We start from the raw sequence: 23,818 nt of genomic DNA on the forward strand, positions 1-23,818 counted from the left end.
AGCAGCTGCACTAGTCAGGGGCGGGGTAGTAAAGATAAAACAAACAACTGTGTGCCCACTAGCAAAGCTTTGTTGTTACCTTCTTATGCCAACATAACCTTGTTCTGACTACTTTGCTTAAAATTATAAAACTAGATACTAGTGGGAAAGATGACAAAATACAAACTAGACCATGCTACCACTAGATGGATATAGAGCTGGTTGAACAATTCTACTCAGTGAATATTTTAATTATTGTTAACCATCCAGATTGTGAATAAAATAAAGTAAAACAAATATATGTCAATAGTTATAGGTATCAAGAAACACCTGGATTCCATTCTATGTACTGTGTTCTTCAAGATATTTATGAATGTCTAGAAGAAAGATTTAGAAAAGATTATTTTCAAATTTGCTGATGATACAAAGGTAGTACTATTATTATAGGATGATTTCAGGGGCGAGTTTCTGCCAGCATTACGGCCTGCATGTGATTTGCGTGCATGCTCTGTGTGCATGCACAGTTACCTGTAAATAGGTCTGCGCATGCGCAGAACATTAAAAATATCAAAAAAACATGCCATGGCAACCGGGGAACCGGTTCGGGGGCATGGCGAGACTGCCATCTCTACTGGTTCGGCGACCAGTCACAATTACCACTCCCACAATTACCAATCACCCATCTCTGGATGATATCAAGATTTAGGAGAATCTCTACGCTGGGACACTGAACCGAAATTAGCAGAATGAATTTCAATCAGCCAATGTGATTGTTTGGTCTTTTTTTTTATATTTTGTCTCATATAGTTGAGGTCTACCTATGATGCCAATTACAGGCCTCTCTCATCTTTTTAAGTGGGAGAACTTGCACAATTAGTAGTTGACTAAATACTTTTTTGCCCCACTGTATGGGAGGTAACTACAAAAAAAAAGCCATTAAAAAACCCACAAAAAACTCTCAACAAAGCACAACAAAAACAAACAAAAGAAAAACAAAGCAAATGCAATCCCAGGTTGTATTACCAGAAACAAATGCTGTCATGATCAATGTAAGTCATTATTCCTCTGTATTCTATATTGCTCATGCTGCATCTAAATATGGTATAAGGGAGAGAATCAAGATAATAAGAAATCTAGGAGGAAAAACGGAAGGAATAGTTGGATGCATTGGGTTTAATGTCAGAAGAGAAGACAGGAAGATGGAATAGAACCTCTTAGAATTGTTCAGAAAACAGGACCAGAAACAATTATTTTAAATTACAAGAAAATAAATGTCAATTGGATATTGGGAAAACTAAAGATTAAAGTCCATAATATATGCAATTTAAATACCTTAATACTGATATTGATCAAACTGGGAAAATCCCCCGCAGGATTTTAAATAGTTAAGATGCAAGTTCTATATTCACATGGGCCAATCCAATTCTCCATCACTTCCCTTTTTCTTCATCTTTTGGCTCCTGTGTTTTGTGCATAGAATTTCTATGCCGCTCACATCATTTTGCCATTGGCAGCCCTTCTGGATATGCAGCCTTCCATGGGAAAAGGCAGTATATAATCTGCTTCTAACAGTTATTCTAACAAGATCGCATGAATTACCCTTTCAACATGGCAGTAAATCCCACTGAACCCAGGTTTTTTTTGAAGAAACATATTTAAAATCATGCCATTAGCAAAAGAAATTAATGATGCTTATTAACAATGTTGCTAAGAGTAATATTGTGGAGATGTATCGAATACTGTATCTCAAGCAGACCATGCTTGTTCTTAAATGGTGTTGATTTATTTTAAAAATGTCTTTCCATCCAAACTGAGAGTCAACAGACATGACAGACTACAATTCTGTGTCCAACAAAAGAGAGTCTAACAGATTTAAGCTATTTTTTTATTATTCTCTTCTGATTCTCTTTATTTTCTTTTGGAAGATCTGCACATGAAGATAATTCATACCTCAAAGATTCCTAAAGGAAAGCAAGTATTTTTCACTGTGTGTGTGTTATTTTTTTTTTTAAAAACAGTCTTCTCCTTGTCCCAAATCCACCATGATTGCCTAAAGGGCAAATATCTCACCACTTGGATGCTACACAACTCTTTCCTTTGCAGACAAAAATAATATCAAACGCTTCCAGTCAAAACACAAACCAACCTTTGGTGTCAATGTGAGTTATGTATTTTGAATAGCAGATGTTTGGAAGCACTTATATTTATCTAAATTGATTTTATTCTTTTCCATGTAGAAGAAATTGATTTTTCCCCTCTACTAAATGATGGGTCTACATAGATTTATTTAATTAGGTCATAATTCTGAATTAATTTTTTTTTATTGTAACAACTTTGTAGTTCTGGCAAGCAGTCAACAAGAATGTTTAACTGATTATTTTTTCAGTGCTCAGATGTATTGAATCTCCCGAATTTCCATGAAAAAAAAGAAGAAATGAAAAAGAGCTTTGGTAAAGGTCAGGCCCCATGAACATCTGCTCTCTCTTTTTTTAGAAATTTATATTTGATTAGGAAGAGAAACATTTTGATTTAGTTAAAAAAAGTGATGCATTTCTAATATTTTACCAATCAGAAGCCAGTACTAATGAAATCCTTCTTTTCATTACTACTAGCCAGTCAGAAATTGAAGCTGTCAAGACGACCAAGAAAATTTAATATATTTGATTCTAATAAATATAAAATTATTGTGAAAAGTCATATAAAATCACATTCAAGAAAGTTAGGAATTTCAGATGCCATTCTCATTTAGGAGCAAAATTCCACAGATAATTTTATTTGCATGAATATGAGCAGCTCTTTTATTTTGACTGTGGCATTTCTCTTCCCTCCCCATAAGAAGCAGGGGAAAGGAATGATCACCAATGGTATGAATTGATCACATTTGTCTTAGATACTCCAAAAATTCTCAGCTCTCTTCAGTTTCAGCCAATTTGGAACAGATCCAAATCCAAATTTTGCTTAAAAAGATGTGAGGTTCTGAGCTTCTCCACTGATTATCAGGGATGTCACAACAAAAGGAGGTAATGTTTGCATATGTGATTTGAACAATTTTGATGAAAGAAGACTGAAATCTGTTTGGAATCTGTGATGGAACGCTATGGCCAAGATGATTGCTCATCTTTGACTGCTGTGCCAATTATGCCCCAACCAGTGGTAGGATGCCGCCAGTTCGGACCGGTTCAGACGAACCAGTAGTTCAAATGATCAGCTGGCCCCGCCCCCTGCCCTATCCTGTCCTATATTTCCTTCTTTCTGGCTCAGCTGATTCCCGCAACACAGCTGATTCTGCGCCTTTGCTGTTCTACTTACTGGGGCTGCCTTAGATGGTAAGCAGCTGAGCTTCAAATTGCTGCATATTGAACACTGCGAGCAAGTGCGTTGGGCACTATCACTGAACTGGTTGTTAAACCAGTTTCAGCCTACCACTGGCCCCTCACTAGATGCCCCAGTGATGTTCACTCACATCCTGATCATCACTCCAGTTAGAGAACTGTACAGGCTGTATGTAGGGCTATGGAGTCATGCTACAGGGCCCAATTCAAATCACTAGTCATCTCTTAAAGCTCTTCATTGTGTTGTACCAGGTAATATCAGGCAATGTCTGCTAAGATAGAATGTGCTCAGCCAGTATAAATTTTACAGGAGCCCACCGAGGGTCCCACCATTCCACTATCTCCATAGGGTATAGGACAGATGACAGTTCTTTTCAATGCCTCCCCTTCTTTGGAACACATTATATACAGGAATGAGGATATCTCCTACTCTGCTGCCATTGAAGAAGCAAGTTAAATTGTATTACTTTCTGAAATTTGGTCCTTAAGTTTGTCTGCTATTAAATTGCTTTGCATATTTAATATTCGTTTTCCCTTTGCATTATAACTTTTCAGAAGGCAGATAAAAAATAGATAAAAATAATGTACAAGTAGTTCTCACTTATCAACTACTTGTTCAGTGAGTATTCAAAGTTTCAATGGCGACGAATAGCAATAGCACTTAGACTTATATACTGCTTCACAGTGCTTTTACAGCCCTCTCTAAGGGGTTTACAGAGTCAGCATATTGCCCCCAACAAGCTGGGTCCTCATTTTACCCACCTCGGAAGGATGGAAGGCTGAGTCAACCTTGAGCCAGTGAAACCTGAACTGCCAAACTGTTGGCAGCCAGTGATCAGCAGAATCCCGAACTTCCGGTTTGCCCATAGGGCCGGATTTTTACGCTCCGGAGGCTTCACGGAAGCTCATGAAGCCTCCGGAGGGCCTCCGGGGGGGAGGGGAGGCTCTTTTCGCCCTCCCCAGGCTCCTATAAAGCCTCTGGAGCCTGGGGAGAGCGAAAAATGGCTTTAAAAAAGGATGACAGGGCAGCGCCTCGCGTGTCCTGACAAATGGCTCCGCGTGCCACCTGTGGCACACGTGCCATAGGTTCACCATCACTGTTCTATTCAATCATGTCCTGTTCTTGGAAACTGCCTGTACAAGTCCCCAAAATTTTCTTGCCAAAATTTGTCAGAAATGCTTTGCTAGTGCCTCTTTCCCAAGACTGAGACAAAGTATTTGGTAAGACCACACTTGGAATACTGTGTCCAGTTTTGGTCACGATACAAAAAAGACATTAAGACTCTAGAAAGAGTACAGAGAAGAACAACAAAGAGGATTAGGGGACTGGATGCAAAAACATACGATAAATGGTTGCAGGAACTGGATATGTCTAGATATGAAGAGAAGGACTAGGGTGACGTGATAGCAGTCATCCAATATTTGAGGGGCTGTCACAGAGAAGAATGGGTCAACCTATTTTACAAAGCTTCTTGTCCTGACAGCAGGACAGGAAGTAACACATGGAAATCTAAAAAAGTTAAAATCATGGCAACTGGACAAAAGCTAGTTAATCTGAGTTTTGTTACTCATTCAAGTAACTTCTTCAGTCAAAATTAAAAAAAATTAGTTAGGAATGGCTAAATTGCAGTTGCTCTATCAATGGAGGTGTCAGGCCTGTAGTTATGTTCTTTTTAGGATCTTTGGCCTGCCACACTTTCTAATAATTTTCTATGCTGTTTCAATAGTGTAGTAGTTGGGAGGGGGGAATAGAAAGGAGTAGGATTGTAGAATGTATTGTTGACATTCTTTTATAGAAGCCAAGGTCATCTTTTGTCTCCGCACCTCGACACCTGACCGGAAGCAGAGGGGTGTAGATGCCAGCGTGGAAGATGATGATTGGAACATGTGATGGATTTGTGGGTGTGGGGATAGATCATGAACTTTCAACTGGGTGGAATTTCAGGATGTAATTCAGAGTTGGAATTTTCCATAGAGGTGCTAACTTGCCTGTGAAATAAATTGGACTTTTAAGGATGTTTTGGACAATGGTTTATTTCTGCATGGTATTTAGAACCCTAACAGGAGGTTTTTGAGAAGAGATTGGACAGCTATTTGTCCGGAATGGTACAGGTCCCCAACCCTTGGGCTGCAGCCCTGTACTGGGCAGTGACTCGTTCAGAACCAGGCCGCACAAGTGTCAGGTGTGTGTGCTCACTGCTTGCACAAATGAAGTTGCGTACATCTGCTGCTTGCACAGAATCCTCCCTCTTCCCTCGCTGGTCCGCCAAGACAGAAAGGTTGGGGACCACTGGTATAGGTCTCCTACTTGAGCAGGGATTGGATGAGAACAGGGCTATCAAACCCGCGGCCCGTGGGCTGGATGTCCATGCCCGGTTTAGCAAAGGGGAAAAAAGTCCCGATACTCCACGTGAAGCCACCGTGAAGCTACAAGCTTGACACCCCTGGACTAGAAACTCTCCAAGGTCCCTCCCACTTCTGTTATTCTGTGATTCTTTCATTTTCAAGTTCTATAACGGCATAACATTCAAATAAAACACATTTCCTAAACCCTGAGACTATGAACCGGCTTTGAACTGTTTGAACAATAGTGCCCAGAGCAGTACAGTGGCCTTTATGTGGCTGTGCATCCTAGAAATTAGGAACATTCCCAATAATTCTCATTACAATATACAACAAAAGAAATTGATACAGAGTAATGGGTTGATTATAAAAATTACTGATGACAAAAGCCATATTCTGTCACCAATCTTTTGACATGGATGTTACCTTAGCATGTAGACTATTTTGCACACGTTATGTTTTGGAATTGAAAATGTTTATTATCTATGTTCCAGGGAACATTCCACTGTTCTCTCTGCCAACTTATCCAGATGCTGCTAAATTCACCCGGAACTCTTAAAATTATGAATCTTTTCAATGACAAGGTATGTAGGGTAATGTGTGTGAATTAACACAGCCAGATGTAAATTTATGTGACAAACTTACTGGGCCACATTTTCTGAGCCTCACTTATCCCAACTAAAATTGATCTGATTAGGCCTGTCTCTTCCCCAAACCTTTGGCAACTTACCTTCACAACAGACAGTAGACAAAGAAAGGTCTCACAGATTAAATGGCAATATATTCACCAGCAATTATGATGAGCTGGATTTTTTTTTAATATTGGGCTTTAACTCTGGAAGGCTGAAGTAATGAACAGAAAGTCATAAAGGCATATGCAAAGTGTCTTTCCCTGAAATAAGAACTGCGATATCCAGCATTAGAGAAAAGAGCTTTTTGTGGGCATGTGTATGAGAGAGAGAGGGAGTTCAACTGAGCCCAGAAAAGGTATCCTGCTCCTTTCTAGACAATAATTTCAGTGCAAACATTTGGCTAAATCTGTTGCTTGTTCTGTGATTCCTTAGCAATGAAATAGAAGAATCCTTGATTAATGCAGAGGGAGCTGATGTGAACATAAGCAGCTTTTCCATATAACTGCAATTGTTGCTCAGTTGAACACCACCAAGATAAATTGATGGACAGGAAAATAAAGTTCTGTAAACAATCTGTCATTCTAATGAGCTGGTTTTCACATAAGCTTCAATGGATTTTCTTGCAATCCATATGTAAACAAAGATATTGCCTAAATATTAAGTTGGCCGTTAAGCATAAGAGGACAAGAACAGTTCTTGTCCTTTGCAAAACATCTCAATCTTACTTTAGGAAATATATACCATGGCTTACTTTCTCACAGCCATTAAACCATTTACTATTTTCTTGATAATATATTTTTTTCACATATTTGCAGGTGCTCCATAGGGTGATGAATCTTCCTCCTGCAGGCTCCTCATTAGCAGTGGGAAGCAAATCTGCCAGCTAAGGATCCCCCCCCCCCCCCTACAAGCAAGGAAAAGTGGACAAGACTCCCTGGCTTGATAGGTGACACTTTTATAACCAGGCCTGCTTGCCTAGAGATGATGAATCCTTGGGCACTGGATTGGAAATCTGTTACTTTCAATTACAAATACGCTTCCATGAAAAAACAAGAGAAACAAAAACCTTTGAGATGTGCCAAATCTGAGCTGCCAAATCTGCTAACAACTTTGGCAGTCTGGATAGAGTGAATGTATTTTAAATGGTGATACGAAGAACTGTATTTGGGGCTAATGACATGTCAAGACATGTCTTTCCACTTAAGAGTGGGGGAACCCCAAAGTAGGAATTGAGACTGCAGGGGATGGAGGCATTCACTGAAGCCTCAAGTGTGGGTGTGGCTAGAAAAAAAAACATGGGTAGAAGCTGGCCATTCAGCCTTATTCTCTCTCTCATCACTGCCTTCCAGGCTCCTTGCTCTGTAAACAGCATTCCAGCAATTCTTTCTCTGTTTATTTGGCCACAAGACAATTTTATAAAGCTTTTCTATGCATTTCACTTTCGCTTTGGTGTTTTAAGTAAGCACTGCTATACCTCAGATGTTATAAAATAAAAATAAAAAAAGATCTGTAAATGCTGTGAATTCTGAGAAATATGCCAGAAGACTAAAATACATGTGATAAATGCAGTTTTTTTTATCTGATGTTTGCAAGTTAAACTGGAACTTCTATTACCTGCTGGCAGGGACAGAATCTGTCCCTAAAGCTTTTTCATTTATGCCAGTAGTGGATTTTCTAGCAAAGACTAGCATCAAACGAATACTGTGCTGTAATAGGTAAAAGCCAATTCTCTTTTGAATCAAATTTGATTCCTGGTAATTATGTAATTTTCTTGGCAACCACATAGAAGTTGTTTGCCACTGGGTTCTTCCAAGGTTTAACCTCTCTGTCTATATTACAGTCTTGGAATTTACTGGTTCTCCCATCCAAGTAAAGTCAAGTCTGCCTCTACTTAATTTTTCCAGGTTATCTAAGGTCAGTTAAGAGACATCATCTAGCTGGATGAGGAATAGGTACATGCATACATTTTTAATAGTTTTTCTAGGTAATTATACCTTCACGAAAATGCTGAACTAGAAATAAAATATAGCAAGACTACAGAACTGAGGGGACATATAGTTGCTCTTTACCCCTGATCAGGAAGTTGTGGCTCTTTGTCAGATTGAAAATCAGATTTTCAGCACTTAAAATGTTTCTGCATTACATGGGGTGCATATAAAATTAAGTCATTTTGGTTTTGTTCTACCTCATTTACTTTTTATTTCACCATGCACTTTGCATTGCATTTATCCCTAATAGGAAGGGACAACTACACTCTGTAGGCTTCTTGTGATCATACCTGCAGCCCCCAAGGCACACGGACATGCCTAAGTTTCCAACTACATGTTTTTGGATGTGAAAATATCCAAATAAGAGTGAAAGGGCGCCTTCAAATGTCTGCAAGGCAAACCAGACTCATTTCCATTTAATAAACAAGCCAATCTCCTGGACAATGGGCCAACGCTGGGCTACCAAAATTTTAGTGGCAAAGTCACTGATTCTGGTACAAAGTTTTGATGCAAAAATACCAAAATAAAATTAGAAATAATAGCAGTGCAAAGCAAACATACATACATTGTCCAGCGTCCACTCTTAAAACTGTGGAAATCACATAAATTAGGCAAAAAAGGTTCCTCCCTCTAGGGAGTTTGGAGTCTACTATGGTAGAAGTTTTACTGTAGCTGCCCAAGGGTCCCGGAGGATTTCTTTGAGGCTGAGAGGAGTTACATTAAGATACAGCATGTTTCTTTTTGATACCCACAATATTTTTGCCTTCTTGAACCATATAATTTCTCCAGACTTTTAAGGACCAGACCTTTCTTAATATTCTAGACTAAAATGATAGTTATGTATTACCAAAAGAAAGCCTTCTGATTTCAGTGCAACTTATCACTATATTAATGGGTACCAAAGGCTTGAATATCATGTCTATACATCCAAGAGAGCCTTATATGTGAACTTGTTTTAGACCTCCAGCTTTCCCACTTCCTCCATGTGTCTCAGCCCAGATTTTTAAAAGCAGTTTGGGATATGCCAGAGCGATTTTTCCTCATGGGACCTAGGAATTAAAAGGAATTAAAAACAAACATGGAAGCATGATGTAATTTTATGGATTTATGGTTTTTGTTCCTGTTGCCTTATATCTTAAAGCTTAAAAGAAGAACAAACTCCTAGTATTAACAACTCCAAAGTAATATCAAAGAGTAAGATACTTCTCACTTGTATCAGTTACTTTCATGTAAAGCTCAAATCGCTAGACAAATATGAGGCTAATGTAATGAGGTATGCTTGGCCAGATTAGGGCAGACCAATTGAAGCCATTATATAACCAAGAAGGCTCATTAGATATTGTTAGACCATTGACTGTCTCTCAGCCCGAACCACTTTAAGGATCTGCTATGAAGATTTACTCACCAGAGAAGAGCCTAATGCTGGGAAAGATTGAGGGCAAAAGAAGGGGACAACAGAGAATGAGGTGGCTGGATGGAGTCACCGAAGCAGTAGGCCTGAGCTTAAATTGGCTCCAGAGGATGGTAGAGGGCAGGAAGGCCTGGAGAAATGTTGTCCATGGGGTCGCGATGGGTCGGACATGACTTCGCAACTAACAACAATAAATAGATACAATTCAGCAAGCCAAACTGACTTTCTATATGGGTAAAGGCTCTTTCAATTGACTCATAAATGAAACTACATGAAAAATCCATAGTGTGGGAGAGTCCCCACACCCTTTTTTGTCTTTCCTCATTCTCAGGTTTGTACCTTTCAGGTCTTCTTATACATTTCCTTATTGCTGAGGCTCACTGATCAAGCACTTCAATGACTGCTTTGTTTTATTACTTCAGTTTTGCTCTTTTCTACATTCTCTAGAATTGAATGACATCAGAAGAGGAAATGCATAAATGCGATTCATAATGAGAAAATGAAGGGAAAAGATTTTAATTTTTTTTTACTTCCTCAAGTTCAAATAACTAAAAAGGAATTAAAGGAAACATTTTATTTTCAGGATTCAGAATTAAAATATTTTTCTTACACTGATTGAGTTTTGAATCAATTTGGTACTTTTATGTCTAAATTTCCTTTCTAGAGTTTAAAGCAAAGCATACAAAGATGTATAGCATATGGTATCCTTCAGTTTTAAAACAATACAGCATGCAATCTTCACGGTTCTTTTGTTCAACAGAACAAATATGTCCATGTAATCTTACGCTAGCCTCTTCCACTTCAACCAAAGACTAGATAAGTGAGAGAACACTTATTTGTCTGTATACACACAGTTAGAAATCGGTACTATAATGTAAATAAAAAAGCAATACATTTCTCCATGGTGCAGAAAGCTGCCAAATTGATCTACCGTATTTGACTATTATTTCGGTATGAACTGCTAATGGACCTTGAAAGCCCTGCTTTTCTTCTACTGGTTCTTTATGTTTAAATTATCTAAAGAGTCCTTCAAATATAATATTGTTCTATGGTAGCTCTACCAATTTTCTGTAAAGTAGGACTTAGATAAGGTCTCAGGTTTCCCAAAAATGCCCTAATTGATTCATGAGTATCGAGTCAAGTTTCAATACAAAACTAGTCATTTATTAGGAGCACCATAGGCAAGATCTTTTTGCAGTCAGGTCTAAGCTTTGTTTGAGTTATAGCTGAACTTTAACCATGTTCCTTCCCTCCCCTCAATCTGTGTCATAAATCACATTGCCCAATGAGGTGAAGCCCTCCCAAGCCTGCTGCAGTAATCTAAGATCCGACTTCAGCCGACAGTATCCGTGGAATGCGCTCCGCCTTCTCTCACTATGACAACATTAGGAGTGGGGTCACCAACCTCGCAAAGGAAAAATCATTGATTCATATAAATAGAGTAAAATTTCTGCATATGCAAATAGTTCTATCAAAACTGAACCACAGACTGGGCCAATTCCCCCTTCAAATGAATCCCTAAGTATAGAAGGAATAGACAAAGTTCATAGTTCATTAGTCAGGTTCCCCAAACCAGTGCCTTCTGACTTGCTCCTTTGGAATCATTCAGAGAAGGAATCCAAGAATAAAAGGATCCGTCTATTTTTCTCTTTAAGAAAATGAAACATATTTATTTTGAGCTATGTAATATTACTGTACACTGTTTGTAAATACACAGAGTTCTTTCTTAAAAAAAGCTGATACAAACTACAAGTAATACAAAATTATTTCCTGTTTCTTCCCAAGGTTCCAAAATTAAATATTTGAATTCTTTCCAAAATGCGGTTAGGGAGTTTGCTCTGATGAACTTAGTGCTTAACACTACTATAGAAGAGTCAAACAGCAATTAATCCAACAAGCTTTTCATGCAAATTTGGGGATATTTCCTAAAGTCTTTTTTTAAAAGATAGAATAGTTCTTAGGAATTAGAGAAGATGAATCACCACTTTAAAAAGTAATTAATGTTTGTAATTAAAGATATAGTTTAATTGTACCCTCAAACAGTAGACAAATGCAATTTTCACACAACACCATTATTTGAATAGATACAACTGGTGATTTTATAAAACAAATAACTAGCATCCCAAGGCAGAATTTTGATAACATTGTGAATATATGGAAAATTCAATAAAATAGGCTAATGACTTCAAAAATATTCATAGTTGCATATTTAGATAGTTGGTGACACTATGTAAAAAGCCTATACAGTGTAGGCGGGGAGAAGAGAAAAATTCTGGGATTCCACACTGTATGTATATGTGCAAGTATATATATATATACATGTACAGACACATAAACACAAAATCAGAATAGTGTAAGCAATATCGAAGGAGATGTGATGGTGCAGTGGTTAGAATGTAGTATTGCAGGCTAACTCTGTTCATAGCCAGGAGATCGATCCTAACCGGCTCAAGGTTGACTCAGCCTTCCATCCTTCTGAGATTAATAAAATGAGGACCCAGACTGCTGGAAGTAATATGCTGACACTGTAAACTACTTAAAGAAGGCTGTAAAGCACAATGGAGGGTTATACACATCTAAGTGCTATTGCTATAGATAGTAGAAGAAGACACTTCTGAAGTTGTTGGAAGACAACCTTTACAAAACACAATTTATTATTTATATTTATTGTCTGTTATAATAATAACATTGAAAAATCTATCACAAGCGTATTTTGCGTATTCCAGCTAATTTCGTATTCCCAGAAATGATCTTGTTTGAAGATAGAGACCGAACATCTCACTTAATATACTAATCTGATTTTCTTTCTGCTCAAATTGATCCAATTCTCTTGGTGGGACACCAACCTTTCCATAGGCTCCCTGATAGGTGTTAATTAACTTTATTCCTTCCTCATAAGTAATTTTGTCTCTAAGCACTAATCCAATTTATGAGATAACAACTTATCTGCTTTCTGTTCTAGAAAGACAAGCTTTCCCCTTCTTGCTGAGCAGCCACAAAGAAAAAGCGCAATGTATTGTATTTATGATGGGATTTGTAAAAGATGCCCTTTGACAAGCTAAGACCACAAGGTGGATAGGATGGTGAAGCTGAATGTAATTTGTTCCCAAGCCATGTAAGGCTTTGCATGCCATTTGTTGCAAATCCCATTTGTAAAATCTTACATTCAGTCCTTAAGATTTTAAAGGTGCCCTAGATATCAATGCTGTGAAACGCCTTTTCTTTAGTTTTCCCTGATGGCAACTTGACCAAGGATGATTCTGATGCATGCACAGAACTCTGATATATTTTCTCACTTACAGCAATATGGGAGTATACCTTGCAGTAACCCAAATGCTTGTTCTATTTAGTTCTAGACTGTCATGGGCTCTTGGGGTTTTCAGATTTTTTTTTCCAGTCCTACCTGGAAATGTTAGCAATTGATGCTATTCTACTTTACTAAAGTTCAGAATATTATACACATACCAGTACTGAAGTTCATACCAGTACTGAAGTTCATAAAAAGTTCCACAAATTCAAAAATTATCTAGTGAACTATGGTTACATATTGCAATCATTGGTTAAGATCATGCACCACATTAAAATAAACCACAAAGCTGTAAGTTTTGTTTTGATTTAAACACTGAACCAATTAACTATTGAGATATTCCATAAATATGGAAGTAAAATTGGTTAAAATGTCCATGCCTAAAACTATATCTAACATGTATAAATATCTGAGTTAAAACACTTGAGTTAATATGAATTATGCTTGATGACTGTGGAAGAGATGCACGAAAGCCTTTTGTAACCAACTGATACACTTTCTACAGTATGCAAAAAAAAAAGATTTTATGTGTTGTGTTTGTTTTGAAAACAAAAAAATAAAATTTTTATTTAAATATATATATATATATATATATATATATCTGGTTTAAGATGACATATGAAACTACCCACTATTTTCTACTATTGTTTACTGGAGAACTGTTTTCCAGATGGCTAAGGACATGGAAAGAAAGAAAGAAAGAAAGAAAGAAAGAAAGAAAGAAAGAAAGAAAGAAAGAAAGAAAGAAAGAAAATACATGGAGAAAGGAGAAGTCACCAAGGAAGAGCACACACAAGTAATCCAGAATTGCACGTATGTTAGGAAAATTAAAGTGGGAAACGAAAAGAGTAAATGAATTAATTGTTCAAAGTAATGGTGAAGCACTAATAGGAAATGAAGAAAGAGTTCCTTTACTGTTTTTGACTGACTCTCCAACAAGTGATTTTATCTGGAAATTCTGAAGAGAAAGATGAAGGGCAAGACCAAAGCTGGAAATTATTAAGTTTTAGATGGATTGGGACTGCAGTAAAGAAGGAAATGAGAGTGAAAACAGGCTAGAAACTGACATTGTATGAAAAGAAACTGAAGGTAGTACAGATATTTTGCCTTGAGAAACTAGACATGGTGTGATGGCACCCTTCAAATACCTTAAAGACCAAGGTATATTCTCAGTCATTCCAGGGTGCAGAATAATGTCTGGAAGGCAGATTCCAACTGAATGGGAGCAATTTCCCAGGAAGTTGGCAGGTTCCCTGTCATCAGATGTATTTGGCAGAGGATTGAAGCACCATCCATCATAGATTCCTGCACTGAGCAGAGGGCTAGACTTGGCCATATCGGGAAGATGGCCCGATATGGCCTCTTCCAAATCTGTGATTTCAAGTCCTTTTTACATTTCTTTAAATTCATATTTATCAGTCACAGCTATATCAACACCTTTATTATGAATACTTTCAACATTAAATCCTAACAAAGAAGCCTTTAATTTTACTGTGCATTTTCTATTTTTACATTAATTTACTTTACTTGCTGGGATGATTCATGAAGTATCGGACGAAGTGGGGAAAGCATCTCTGGCTCCTTCCCACTCCCCTGAAAAACTCCCCATGAGATGTACTGAAGCTTTAAATCTGAAACAAACAAACTAGTTACAGAGGTCAAACTCATATTTGCTGGAGATTAGCTTTGAACTCAAATCTCTTCCACGACTCATATAATTCAAGCCACATTCTTTTCTTTTTAAACATCACATCTAGATTTTCAAACTGCTTTTTAAAATGGGACAATTTCAGCCTAATATCTGCTGAAGGTATTTATTTATTGAATGTATATACTGCCGAATGTCATGACTCATAGGAGTTTAGAGCAATTATAAAAACAGAAACCTGAGCGCGAATAAACCATGATAAACCAAATCAAAGCGAATAAGTACATTAACAATACAACCAAAGCTAATTAAATAAAGACAATTACAAGGAAACAATATCCATGTTATTTCTAAGCCTGGCATTTTACGGACTGTAACTATGATGTGCATTCAATAATGCCTCGGCAAATGTACTCTAGAAGCTTGTAAGGCCTTTAAGGATAGATTTGTGGGCTGTAAAAGAAGGAGAAAAGGATGTCTCGACTCGTGACAAAGTTCCACAAAAGCATCACTTTTGATAGGAAAGAATATTGCACACTTCAAAAGGGACATTGTCCTGGTCCATGGAATTCCAGGGATTTTTATTTTTGATGGATTTTGTATTGTTTATTATTCTGCACATAAAATACTGTTGATGCAACTTGGTCCAAGATATAGTGTACCAATCTGGGACAACCCAAAGATACTTGAGAGATGCTTACTGGCTAAAGGTCACTTTCACACAAGTTGAAAACTCAGGCCCACAATATTATTCATTTCCTTGAGGGAGAGATACATGCTCTGCTTATGCACACATTATTTCAGATCTTCCCTCAGGTGGAAAAAGAGAAGCCCAACTGGTTTAAATCCAGGAGACAGCTCTTGGGAGGAAGGCTGATGACTGAAGCTTTGGAAGAAGAGGTATTCCATCTCCTCATGAGACTACAATTAAAGGAGAATCCTCAGAAATTTGTAGAAAGTCCAGTAAATAGAGCAGAATGGCATTGGTTTGGAAAATTGTTATTTTCAGTAGAATTAGGTGCCTGTCAAACCAGGAATTTGCATTAGCCCCCCCCCCCTTTCTTTTTTCTGTGTGGTGCTAAGTCAAGTCCAATGTTCTTATTTCTCTGGGAAATTGAAATGGCAGCAGCACCTCAGTCTTTTACCAATTTTTCAGGCTGGGCATGTTTATTTATAATATTTTTGAAGTCTATAATATTAAATTGCTGTATGAACCATTTGTAACAAACAAGAGACATATATGGTCAACTGGGATCACTGCAATTCCTTTGGTTAATATTCTCTTAGGTTGGCAAGTGTATCACTGTAATTTAAACAGCCCCATCATTTATCTTCATCAACATTAATTACCCACATTTTGATTTCAAAGGGAAAAATATTTTATTTTTATCTCGTTTTTTTTTTTCAAATAAAACATGATTTTTTTCATCTCTTGTGAGATTGGTCTCTTTCCAAATATATGAGAAGGAAAGGTTGAATCGTATACTCATATGTCTTCACATTACATGACCACTAATGAAATTAATCTACCTGTTGTATTTTTATCTTTTAATTGGTATAAAAGTAGCAAAAACTTTGAGAGTCCCATTTCTCTTCCATATCAGGGTCAGGATGTAAAAACCAGGTGCCTCCTGGAGATTAAAGTAGGAGGCGAGACCATGGTGTAAACACACAAGAGTTCTTCTGGAAAAGATGTTTCGAAACATCTAGTCCAGTGATGGCCAACCTTTTTGACATTGTGTGCCAAAAGCGGGGGGAGTGTGGGGGGAGAAGTGTGTGCGCACGCACAGTCATAATTTTATGTGCTCTCTCCCCGTGCATTTGCACACGACCCCCCTGCACATGCACGCACAAACCCTCATTCTCCCCCCACTTTTGGCACACGATCGCACAGTGGACCCATTTTTCACCCTTCCCAGGCTACAGACCCTTTCTAGGAGCCTGGGGAGGGGTAAAAGGCCTCCCCCCCGGATGCCCTTCCGAAGCTGAAAATGGCCTGTTTGCCGGACCGGAAGGTCTATTTTTTGCTCTCCCCAGCATTTCTAGGAGCCTGGGGAGGGCGAAAATGGCATTCCCCAAGCCCCGGAGGCTGAAAGCGTCCTGTTTCCCAACTTCTAGTAGGCCCAGTAGGTCTGAAAATCAGCTGGCTGGCACGCACATGTGTGCCAGAACTAAGCTTGTGTGCCCACGTGCCATCTGGAGCATGTGTGCCATAGGTTCGCCATCACGGATCTAGCCTTTACTCTCAGTTAACTGCTAGTTAATCAATATGTCCTGAACTTTCTGGATGATAACTGGAATCTGGATATGCCCAGTCATAATCTAACATTTTAGCACCTGGTCCTTGATAAGGAAAGTTCTTCTCAATATATCTTAAAATAGCCTACATAATAGCATGACAGTAAATACTTGCCTGTTTCAAAGCAAAACGCACAGATTCCTAAATGTAGATGAAGGTCCCTCTTTTTACTCCTGTTCTATTTCTTTCTTTCTTATTTAACAAATTCTTTTATCATCCATCTTATGGTTCAAGGTTGATTCTGAGCGTCTTAAGGCAAGTTCTAAAAGCTTTTAACGTACTGGTGGGGGAATCCCTTACTGTACCTTACAGGTACAGATCTTTTATGAGAAATGTTCAATTGGCTGTGGCGAAAATGCTTGAATGCTTTGGAAGTATAAAAGAAAAAAAGACGGTTACGCTTCCCTTTGATAAGCTGACCCTTAGAAAAGGTTGTCTTAAAGCTAACCCACAAGTTCTATCGATACTTATTGTTTATCAGCTGCTATCTGGGACTGAGAAAGGTGGGCAGTTAGCTACGCTACTTTTAAACCTTTGTTCCCTCAGGAGCTGCAGGCCCCTTAAGAAGCATACCACGATTAGAGAAAGGGACTTGAGTTCTTTTCAGATGAACTGGTTAAGTGCCAACTTTGCTCATGAAAAGTCATGAGCATGTTCCTGCAAAGCAGGATGTGATCAAACTATTCAGAGCTGGAAAACCAGGTTTGCTTGCCAATTACGTTATTGCTTCAGTGCTGAGTATCAAATAGTGCCACACCAGCTATGAAAAAAACTGTTTTTTTTTCTTTTAACAACCACCACAACAAAACAAATTCAATATCTTTGGCCTTTTGGCTAGACTGTAACACAATCACAGGTCCTGAGTATAAGAAAAAAAAAATAACACCCAGCTCAGAATGTTGAACTCCCTGTTTGCAAAGGAAAAATAACCATTTCCCTGCCCCCAAACAAGTAAGAGAAAACTAGCAGTAGCCCTTCCTCTGTTACCAGGTTTCAGCTCGGCTGCCAAGTCGCTCATGTTAAACATTCCTGTTCAGAAGGTGGAAATGGCAAAAGGCCAGCAGCTGTTTTGAGTTATTTCATCACACTGCCCACTACTGGCAAATGCATTTATTCAAACCAAAACCATTGAGAGGAAGAGCTAATTAGAAATCTTTTTCTCCCCCCGTAAACAATCCAATTGTTTTGATCACTCTGAAATGAAAAAAAGAAAAAGAAACAGGATCTATAATATTGCAGGACTGAACCATTCACGGGTCTACCATGCCTTCCTCCAGAACAATGCAGTCTATTTTCTACAATCCTCTTAGCTATCTAGCAATTTACCCATTTGGGCTATGTAAGCAATACCTTTTACGATTAGCAGAAATACAGATGTCTGGAAGAAGGACTAGCGTATATAATACCTGCCAATGATATATAAATAATTTTTTCATTTAAGTACGTTATCTCAGTCCTCTCATTTCCTTTGCAAAGCCATGACAGAAATTCCACGGGATCACACAGTACTTCTTCACTAATAAATACAACTTGACAACTGAGTGTCAACAGTTTTTCTCTTCTAAAAAAACAAAGTGAATAACCAAGAGTGCTGTCAATGTTTAGTTTTGTTGTTTGCTTATAGTCACTTGAAAATATATATGAATGTGATATCAAATATTTGAATTTATGCCATTTTATTTGTTTTTGCACATAGTAAAAGTAATTTGTATGTTTGTACAGTAATCTAGTGAACTATTACTGATTATATATGCATGTATCATTAAATCCTGTGAAGAAACTATACCCTGTTATGATGACTATAGTACACATACGTTTTTAATAAGTATCTGGCCACACTCAAAACATTCAATTTCACTTTTAATTTAAGACTCCTAAGGGCATATTTGCACCTTCATTATCAGCTAATTACAACTTAATTGGCATCATATAAGACAGGAATGCCAATACCCACAAGACTAGTTCAGATATCACCCAGGGCATAATTGCATACTTATAAACAACTACAGTAGCTACTAAAGAATATTAAATTTTGCCAGCTGAACTCAAACTATAATGAAAGTATATGATTGCTGCATTGTCTTTTGTCTGATACCAAATGACTAGAACTGAAGGCAAAGGCCCAACGTTAGTCACCACAACATAATCTTTCTTAAATATCCCTCCAACCTTAATTTACTGATCAATGATCTTCAAGAGCCACTGGGGCTATAGCTGTTGCGAATATTAACAGATATCCATTCAGAAGCAATGTTAAATGTTAAACTACTTGCATAAATGTCAGCATGTAAGGTTCAAGTACTGCTCCTCTATAAAGATATCCAGTGACAACTTATTCCAAATGAGCAGTAAGATCTGGCAGTCACATTATCTGTGATACATCTAGAATAGGTCTAGGGACAAGTTCAGCCAGGGATACTCAAACTGGTATTGTCTAGTTTGGGGATTACAAATCCCCACATTTCTGATGACCAGGTGTGCTGTCCAGGTTATATGGAAATTCTTGTCCAAAACATCTGGAAGATACCAGTTGCTAATCTCTGCATTTAGCCTTTTATAGCCTGGTAGCAATCTAATTTTCTATCAACTGTGAAATAAATATTACCTTGCCAATTTGATGTTTGGATTAAATCACGGGGGTGGGGACTGGGGGTGCGTGGAGGAATCTTTTTTTGCTATTAAAGATAATAATCCATAAATTGTCCATCTAGTTCATACTAATTTGTCTCAACATCAGCAACACAATAAAGGATCATGGACAACTTAATTCCTTTCTTCATCAAGATAAAAATCCTTCTGTCATTTATTTGGCAAATCATGTCTGGGACAAAGAACAGTAGAGAACATAAATATTATACTGTGCTGTATGTCAAATTCTCTTCAGAGAAAAATAAGGACTAAACAGAAACTAAAGGTAGTTTCAAAATGCACTTAAGAGAAGGGTATAAATACCAGGGAAGCAACTACTACTGTAGAATATTTGGTGAGCTGTGATCTTGGTTGCTTGCGTGCAGACATTTTATTACCTGACTAGGTAACAGCATCAATGCTAGTTATGTGGAATTTGTTCTCTGTTCAAATACAGTATTTTCCTCTGCCAGTATTGGTTGAAGCGTGGTTTTCCTCTCGGTAATTATTTAATTGTGGTATAATTTTCTGCTTGATTGCTGGTCTGGTTTTAATTCCTGTTTATTTTGGTGTTGATTGCTGGAGAAAATGTATTTTCCCCTTTCAGTTTTTCAGTCGTCTTTTTTTAACATTGTGTAAATGTGGCTTATATCTAATATGTGATGATTGATGGCTGATTTTGGAATTTGGAAATGCCAAATTTCCATGAATTCCTTAGCTTTTTTGTTTTTAATTTGATTTACGATACCCATGGTTTTCCAGTTAAAAGAGTCTGTCCATAAGTTTTGAAATTACACAGTTTTCATTATATCTTCTGACTGATTGATCCAGTATGTAAGTGACACCTTCATCATAATTTAAAAAGGAACAAGTAGAGAAGACACATGAATGACTAACATTTTCAAAGGAATAAAATTCACAAGGGAAAACCACATAATACTTTTCCTGGATATCTTCATCATTAGAAGAAATGATTGCAAATTAGGAATTAACACCAATAGACAAAAAGCATACAATAGCATAGCAATAGACATATACTGCTTCACAGTGCTTTACAACCCTCTCTAAGTGATTTACAGAGTCCGAATATTGCCCCCAACAACAATCTGGAACCTCATTTTACCGGCTTCAGAAGAATGAAAAGCTGAGTCAACCTTAGGCCAGTGAGAACCAAACTGCTAAACTGTTTGCAGTGGGCAGTCAGCAGAAGTAGCCTGCAGTACTGCATTCTAACCACTGCACCACTACGGCTCATAATACCTTAATCAAAGCATTATCAAGGAGAAAATTTTCTTACCAGCAATGGCAGGGCAAGCTACTGTATATAAACAGGGAGCAAACCCCACACTCATGTGCAAGATTATATTAGCTAGTTGGGTAATGAAATATCTGCAAGCAAATAACCAACTTCAGAGAGCACCAAGGACTCTACAGTCAACCCTGAGCTACATATACTCTCTTCTATTGGAACAAACTAAAAGCTAAAATTTGAAAGTTCCGATGTAATAAAATTGTTAATTGCCTGGCACTATACAACTGGGAAGTCCATAAAATATGCTTAACTCTTAAATATATCAAGCAGAGCAGTACTGCTTGGAATCAAATATTTGGAGTGCAGTATACTTAAGATAAAAGTGGCATTTATGGCCTGCACTATCTCCTTGAAACTCCAATATACTACAGTGACAGACGTACATATCTCAAGGTGCCAAGAACTCAGAGCCAAGAAAATGCTCAAAAGAAAGGCCTTTTATAAAGACAAGCTTGGACCCGACTTTCTGATGAAGATATGCACCATTTCAACTTAGAATTCAGAGTAACTTTCTATAGGCATGTTGGAAAGTGTATTGCAAAAGATACATTGAATATATCAATTGTGGAATAGATCAATTATAAACCTTGCTTCTTCTGTTACCTTCTTCACTTTTTGTGTTTTATATTTTTTAAAAAGAATAGATAGACAAAATTTAGAAAAAAAATATTCTGCTATCGAAATAGTAAATTTCTATAGAGGCTCCACTTTGCAGCCTACTTCTTCAGGAAAGTTGCTTTTCAACAGCTTTAATCACTTTTATTCACTACTTGTATTTACATTTTAAAAATAAATATGTAGTTTCCTGTTCCTTTTATTCCTGTTTCTATTAGATGTATTTTTCCCCTTTCTACATGTTCCCACTTTTGATTTCCAATGACATTTGGAATTTAGATTCAGTCTTCAGAGTTTAAAATTCTTCAACTTTCCACTTCTTATATAATTTTAAATTAATTCAAAAAATGACTTTGAAAAATTCAGCATTGAATGTGAATATGTCTCTCTGTGTGTACAACTTACTTCACTGTGATATTTTTTGTAGGGTTATCAAGAAATCTTTTAAAAATTAAACCCTCCATATTTTTGCCAATGTTTATGAGGTGGTATATCTGTGAATGGATGCAAATAAACTAACATAGACTTACTTGAGCCAGTGCAGCATCTCGCTCTTCTATCAATGCATTAATTTCTTCAGCTGTTATTTTCTTTTTCTGTTTCTGGGTCCTGTATATGCGATCGACAATTATAGCTCCTGTCCTCCATATCGCCATACCGGTGTCTGCATTGTTTACTCTGTTCAGTAATTCCTGTAATGTCTACCAACAGCATTCTATGTTAGTCAGACAAGAAGTTTTAATATACTTTATTTAATATAGGGTTTTAATTAATAGGCACATGTGAATTGTAAATTGACTGAGTGAAGTTATTGAATTTTCATACTGCAGCAAAGATGTACATTATTAGTGTGTCAATTCTTCTTTTTCCCACATCTTAGTTTCTGAAACCCACTCAATTGAACTTAAGCCTCTAAGATATAAGACTGACATCAAGAAATCTCCTCAGAGAATGGCTTACCATGTCATTTTCTTCAGGGTTAATATTTTCTAGCCTAGAAAAAAGGACACAGAAAGCCTGATCAGTAGCATTTCCTTAGTGCAGCAAAATGAATTCGCTTTTTAAATCTTTAGAACCCTCAAGTAATTTCATTCTACTGGTCTTTAGAGTCAACCATGACACTGAACATATTAAAGTGCCACCTGCTCGATTCCATCTTTCAATAATGCTCCATATCTTCAGCACTGACTTCAGAATGTTAAGTTATTAATGTTTACTGCTATATATGACTACAAGGATCAATTGTTCATATGTGCTTAGATGAAGAAAGTTCCCCAGCGGCAGGGGCACCGAAGCACCTTTTATTTATTTAATTCTGCACCCACTGAAATACATAAATAAACCTCCAGCAGAAATTATATATTTTAATTTTATCACATCCCTCATGACAAAAAACCAACTCCAAAACAAAATACAAATATCTAGTTCTCCAATCCTAACACCTATGTCCGAGGCTCACTGTTTTTAATGAAATTAATCTTCAAGAACATTTGCATGGAACTGCCATCACAAGCCTGTGGAACAAAGTCTATTGATTTTTACTTCTTAACAGTAATTTAGGAAATTAAACTTTCTCTAAAACCTCAAACAATTAGACTGAAACAATGTGATAAGAACAAAGACTTGGGCCCCGTTTTCTTCAGCTGACACATTTTTCAGTTGTTACTAGCTCGGTCAAAACCTTTCTGCAGAACTGAATGGTATTAGCTCAAAACATTTGTTCTACCTCATTTCTGGTAATGAATAAAGAGATATACATTATAAAAGGTTGAATGGAAAGCTTGTAAATATATTTTAACCTTTCTGCAAAATTGAATTATACCAATCAGTAAAGCAAGTAATCAAGTTATGATATCATGCAAATCAGGGATTAGGAGGCACCTACGAAGCTGGAATCTGCAGGCGGTAGAAATACTGCATGGCATTCCTCAATTACCTATTAATATTGCAGCACGGGATGGTGGAGTCATTTCATTCGTGCTTTTATGCAAGCTTATCTAATTTTGCACTTTAAATGAAAACTCAGTGCACCTTAAAATTACAGATTCTTTCAAACTTTGTCATGCCCACATGCCAAAAAAACGAGACTACAGAAATATATCTGTAACTATTGTGAAAATAATATAATAATATAAAGTACACATTAAGGAAAACTGCAGAATGTCTATATTTTGAAAAATAGCATAAACAAAAACATAGAAAAATGCATGTTAACAACTTAATGGATCATCTTTAAAAAAAGGTTTGCAGATAAAGTAAATTTAACAGAAAGAAATATATTTTATTTCAAATTAACAAAATACTTCATTTTGTTTCACTTTATT

General features: G+C 37.2%; 1 protein-coding gene across 2 annotated transcripts in view; it reads right to left on the reverse strand.

Annotated features, from left to right (window-relative positions):
• The window catches only part of MIPOL1 (mirror-image polydactyly 1), a 215,445-nt gene that overhangs the window by 96,866 nt on the left and 94,761 nt on the right, over positions 1–23,818 (reverse strand). For both annotated transcript variants that reach the window (XM_081968555.1, XM_081968556.1), the window contains exons 7-8: positions 22,455–22,488; positions 22,025–22,195 (exon numbers count right to left, since the gene is read on the reverse strand). In XM_081968555.1, coding sequence (XP_081824681.1) covers positions 22,025–22,195; positions 22,455–22,488 — 205 coding nt within the window. The remainder of the gene's footprint in view (positions 1–22,024; positions 22,196–22,454; positions 22,489–23,818) is intronic.

Source organism: Natrix helvetica (genome assembly GCF_964273705.1).
Source record: "Natrix helvetica genome assembly, chromosome: 1".
Lineage (NCBI taxonomy): Eukaryota > Metazoa > Chordata > Lepidosauria > Squamata > Natricidae > Natrix > Natrix helvetica.